This window comes from Trypanosoma cruzi, genomic scaffold, assembly GCF_000209065.1.
Source record: "Trypanosoma cruzi strain CL Brener 1047053517091 genomic scaffold, whole genome shotgun sequence".
NCBI classification, from domain to species: Eukaryota; Euglenozoa; class Kinetoplastea; order Trypanosomatida; family Trypanosomatidae; genus Trypanosoma; species Trypanosoma cruzi.
The window spans coordinates 18,087-22,740 of NW_001849308.1; the positions used below are offsets into that span (position 1 = coordinate 18,087).

The window sequence follows — 4,654 nt, forward strand, 5'->3', positions numbered from 1 at the left end:
CGGCAAATGCGCACCGGCAACAGGCAATCCCCACGCAGCAGTGGCTCCCGTACGTGTCCGTGAGAAGCCAAGTGAAAAAAAAAAGAGCCTCGTACGGGCGCAGTCATTGTTTCGCCCCCAGATGAAGGCTGCATTGGTGTCCGCCGCGGTATATCGCAATAACTTTGCCCCAAGTCCGCACCTCTACCTGCATAATAACAATAGCAATAATAATAAGAATAAAAGAGTGTCAACATCCCCTAGGCGCTCCAGAAGAGAATAAATGACAAATAAATTAAGAACACTTGTCGTGATACGATGGCATCCCGTGGAGCTTCACAAAAGTCCAATAACGTGTCCTGCAAACAAGGAAAAAGCTTTGAGAAGCAAGAAAGTGAGCAACGTCCAAAAAGAGTTCACAGTGCAAAAAATACCAACTCTGGCACTGGGCATTCATAGTTACCGCTCACGCATCCATGTCAATGGCATGCCACTGCCACATAAAGAAACAGACTGTGCAAATAAGAGATATTTGTTGAAGTACGTGGAAGATACCTCTATGCATATATGTATGCCGCCAGTTTCATTGTGTCACCGCAAAAGAACGTGAAAAGACATGTCCGCTATAAAAGAAAAAGATGAGTAAAAACAGTGAATGTGCAGCCGGATGAGGCACGGTCCCCTTCTTCCTTCCTTCCTGCAGAGAGTGCGGGCAGACAACAAGAGAAGGCAAACAGCCGGGCTCAATGCACCCAACATCCCCTCACGCCTCAAGCGACACCTGTCCAGCACAGCCACACACACACACACAGAGCAGTGGACCAACGGGCTCATACATCCATCCACCACAACCGGGCACATCGCGAGCCCACGAGGTGGCAGCGTTTTTAAAAGTGTCCGGCGGTTGCAGGGCCCCTCCGCGTGAAGGACAAAAAAAAAGGGTGGGCCGGGTGGAAAGGGGGTGGGGGAAACGAAAAGAGAAGTTTTACTCACTGCCCCCCAGCGCGGTATTTCTGAAAAAAACCGACCAAAAAATCAAAATAAAAAACGATGATTTTATTCCCCGCAGAACAAATGAGGGGGTTAATTACACACAACACGCGCCCACAAACCCCTTGCCGCTCCCAATCGTACATCCCCCTCCTCCCCAAAGAAATCGTCAACAATGAAAAGGAAATGTCCTCACCAACAAACACACACAGACAGACAGACAGAGAGAAGAAAAAGAAAAAAAAGAAAATATTTATATATTCTTTGAGATTACAACACCGAAGAAAAAAACAAAACAAAAAAAAAAAAAAACGTGGGTGGGGGGGTAAAAAAAAAAAAAAAAAAAAAAAAAACAGAAATCAAAAGGAAAACAATTATTTCCACCACAAATCACTGCTCCGTACAAAAAAAAAAAAAAAAGGGGGGCGCCAAAAACCCAAAAGTCAAAAATAAAATAAAATAAAATACATACGAGAACACATCAAACAAATGAAATACAACCAGTAAGTCCGAAATTATGAATGCGGCGTAAAGAAAAAAATTATTAAAAAAAAAAAAAAAAAGTAAAAACCACAGGAAGTTTTTAAAGACCCAAGTAAAACAAACCTAATTATAGAATGAAACAAAACCCAAAAACACAATAAATTTTAAAAATGCTATTCAATGCATCGCCTCACCGTAAACGGCAAATGCGGTCCCAAACACAACACCGATCACACCGACAAACAGCAGAAAGTGCGTCCCGATGTAGTGAAAGTACCCAACCGACTGCAGTGTCCAGTTACCGCTGTACATGTACAGCAGGGCAGGGAAGATAAAGCCAATGAAGCCCCCAGAGAACCCACCAACAAGGCCAAACACAATCGTGATGCTGGGGATAAATAGGCCACCAATGAGTGACAGCGTCGCCATAAGGCCACAGACCAGTGCGTTCTTCCACCATGCAATCGTCTTCACATCAACACTGAAAACGTGGTAAACAGCCTCACGCACTGGAATCATGTGCAGCCCGTAGCCAACGCACAGTTTTAATACCATACCCGCATAAGCAACGCCCATCATCTTGTCCTCTATCGGGTTGTACCGATTGAGGACGGAGCCTGTCAATGCCGGGCCAAAGTCCAGGTAGCCAAAAAATCCCGAGCAAAAGAACATTGTGACTGAAACAAACACACCAAGTCCAGCGCTCTTCGTAAAGCGCGCAACACTTGGCTTGTACATTTCCTCGTACACCTCATACGCATTCAGCTGGCAAATAAAGGCAAATGTGAAAACGGAAAGGCCCTGAATTGCGCTGTTGCCAGTCCGGAAGTACACCAGATCATCACGCATGCCATGGGTGATACTGTTGCGTACGGAATGGATGATCACGCAGATCACAAAGAAAAAGACAAATGCAAGAGCCAAAACAGATATGTGGCGCAGAGAGTTGATCTCCTTCGGTAGGCACAGCGGCAGCATGGCAACAAGCCACACCATGCTCGTAATTAATCGGCGGCCAGAGGAGGATTTGAGATATTCTGGGGCGCTTTGCGAACTATCAATAAAGGCGCCAATAAGGTCTCCCATATAGATCATGTAGGAGACCTCGCCACCAAAGCTGAAAAGCCACATGTTAAAGGCCAAAAAGTAGTCCGCACCCTTCCCAAGAAGAGCCCTCGTGACCTGCTCGTAGTTCCGCAGCCCCGTCCGCTTCCCGGCGATGCCCAGAAGGGTGAAGGAGTAGATGGTCAGCAGACCCACCACCACAAGGTACACCAGCGCCATCGCCAGCCCGGACGTGTTGAAGGCATACGGCAGCGCAAGTATTCCGGCGCCCAGCGATGAGCTGGCAAGGTTGCATCCGGAGGAGATGATGCCGCCGTAGGGTATGATGCGATGCAGCCCCCGCTTGAGGCAGCTCTGTGGGTCTCGCCGCCGGGCAACGCGCTCCTGACGCTCCTGGTTCAGTTTCTCAATGCGGATCTTGGCGACATCCATTCGGTCACCCGTGGGAAGCCCTGCTTGGCCCTGAAGGTCCTCGACAAGCTCCACACCGTCGTTCAGTGGATCGTCGGAGGTATAAGTCCTGAGGTTCGTGCTCATTTTGTGTTCTCTAGTGGAATACGCTGGTTTATATATTGTGAGTAATCAATAAAGATGCAAAAAAAAAAATTTAAGGATAAAAGGAATACACATATATATGTGTTAACTTATGAAGTGTGGTGTGGGAATTATTAAAGAAGTAGAGCACAAATGTAGAGAGAGAGGTGCAGCTCACACCGTAGACGTGGATAGAGCATCCCCAATAAGAGGAGATGAAAGTAAATCGATAAATAAATAAATAACCAAAAAGAGGCCTTCCCTCAAGTTGGGACAACAGTGGAGACATTTATTCTTCATTTCTCACCCCCCTGCGTATAGAAGAAAATGGTTTGAAATATTTTTATGTGCCAACACGTCCTGTTTGTCTTCAAGGCTTGTAGTCAATTACGCTGCTGGGACTCCTGTGTCATCATGCCCCCTGGCAACAAGCAGGAGGTGCCATGTAGACGTCATTTGAGGAAAAATTGCGTCATTGAAACCGGTGATGCCGCACTTCACCACTCGTCTCCTGCTTGCATGTCAACAGTGCCGTTTTTTTTTTTTTTTTTTTTTCTATAAAGTCGAATGCATAAATAAACGCCACGTGTCTCAAAACGCCTGGCCGGTGCAGCCTTTCGCAGCCGTGTCTCCACATCAATTGGCCGCATGCCTGCCTGTAATGCGGCGTTCTGTTACGCATGACACGTTTGCTGCAACGCATTTCTGTGCTTTTTGAGAAAAGCCCACGCATGATATCAAAGAGCATCAAAACAAAAAAAAAGAAAAAAAAAGAAAAGGGGAAAAAAAGGGGTGTTGTCATCACCAATAAAAAGTACATCAAGCACAGAAATAAAGAGAAATATGTACATACAAACAAAATAAAAAGAAGGGGGAAAAAAAAACACAAGAAATAATTAATCACTCAGAAAGAAGTAAAAAAAAAAAAAGAAAAAGAAAAGCGGCTATAAAATTAAAAATAAAACAGTATTTAAAAAGTGAGTAAGGTAAGAAAATGAAAAAAAAAAATCAATATAAAAAGTAAAGAAAGGGGCTCGGTAATAACAACACCTTCTGCAGAAAACTCTCCATTCATCCCTTGTGCTGTATGCATAGGGTGTGTCCTATTGCTAGACGTGTCCTAACATTACGATATGCTTCATTCTCGGATTTATTTATCCTTTTTCAATGACATGTAGGGCTACTACAAAACGACGCCACAGGCAAGCAATCGCTTCTCGGCAGAACAAATGTTCTCTCGTTCTCTCTCATACTCCAGGCGCATTTCTGCAAGCGTCCGCACCTCCCGTGAAGGTGACGGCGTTCGCAACACAAACAACGACGGCGCCTTCACTGCCAACTGCCGAGTGGCTGAAGAGGCATCACGCGGTGGGCGGCAACGCGGCGGTGGCGGCGGTGGGAGTAAATCCTCCACCGATCCATGACGGCACGCATGGCAATCAAAAGAGGAACTTTTAGTATTCGCAACGCTGGCTTCAGTGTTGCGTCGAAATTTGTACGATATTTGTGGTGAGGAGGAAGGAGAAGGCATGGAGGTGCAGTCCACTTGTTACTTCTTCACAGGCGCTGGAGAAAAGGAGAATTTTTTCGGGAAAAAATTGAA

General features: G+C 45.7%; 1 protein-coding gene and 1 pseudogene across 1 annotated transcript, besides 15 other annotated features; both read right to left on the reverse strand.

Moving 5' to 3' along the window:
• Positions 1-366: a sequence feature (heterozygous, Esmeraldo-like haplotype).
• Positions 192-222: a microsatellite.
• Positions 367-1,122: a sequence feature (areas merged during assembly that could not be assigned to a particular haplotype. This can correspond to areas where the two haplotypes were merged or to regions with more than two copies in the genome that were merged during assembly.).
• Positions 1,123-1,171: a sequence feature (heterozygous, Esmeraldo-like haplotype).
• Positions 1,172-1,270: a sequence feature (areas merged during assembly that could not be assigned to a particular haplotype. This can correspond to areas where the two haplotypes were merged or to regions with more than two copies in the genome that were merged during assembly.).
• Positions 1,251-1,281: a microsatellite.
• Positions 1,271-2,122: a sequence feature (haploid, Esmeraldo-like haplotype).
• Positions 1,297-1,322: a microsatellite.
• Positions 1,416-1,436: a microsatellite.
• Positions 1,500-1,539: a sequence feature (A-rich).
• Tc00.1047053507101.10 (amino acid permease, putative) lies at positions 1,630-3,054 on the reverse strand (the record flags this gene model as incomplete). Its single annotated transcript, XM_798474.1, has 1 exon — positions 1,630-3,054. One exon carries the CDS (start codon positions 3,052-3,054, stop codon positions 1,630-1,632), a length of 1,425 nt encoding a protein of 474 aa, XP_803567.1.
• Positions 2,123-2,422: a sequence feature (areas not merged during assembly with more than two copies in the genome that could not be assigned to a particular haplotype).
• Positions 2,423-4,654: a sequence feature (heterozygous, Esmeraldo-like haplotype).
• Positions 3,586-3,606: a microsatellite.
• Positions 3,801-3,840: a sequence feature (A-rich).
• Positions 3,858-4,080: a sequence feature (A-rich).
• On the reverse strand, positions 4,235-4,654 carry Tc00.1047053507101.20 (annotated as a pseudogene).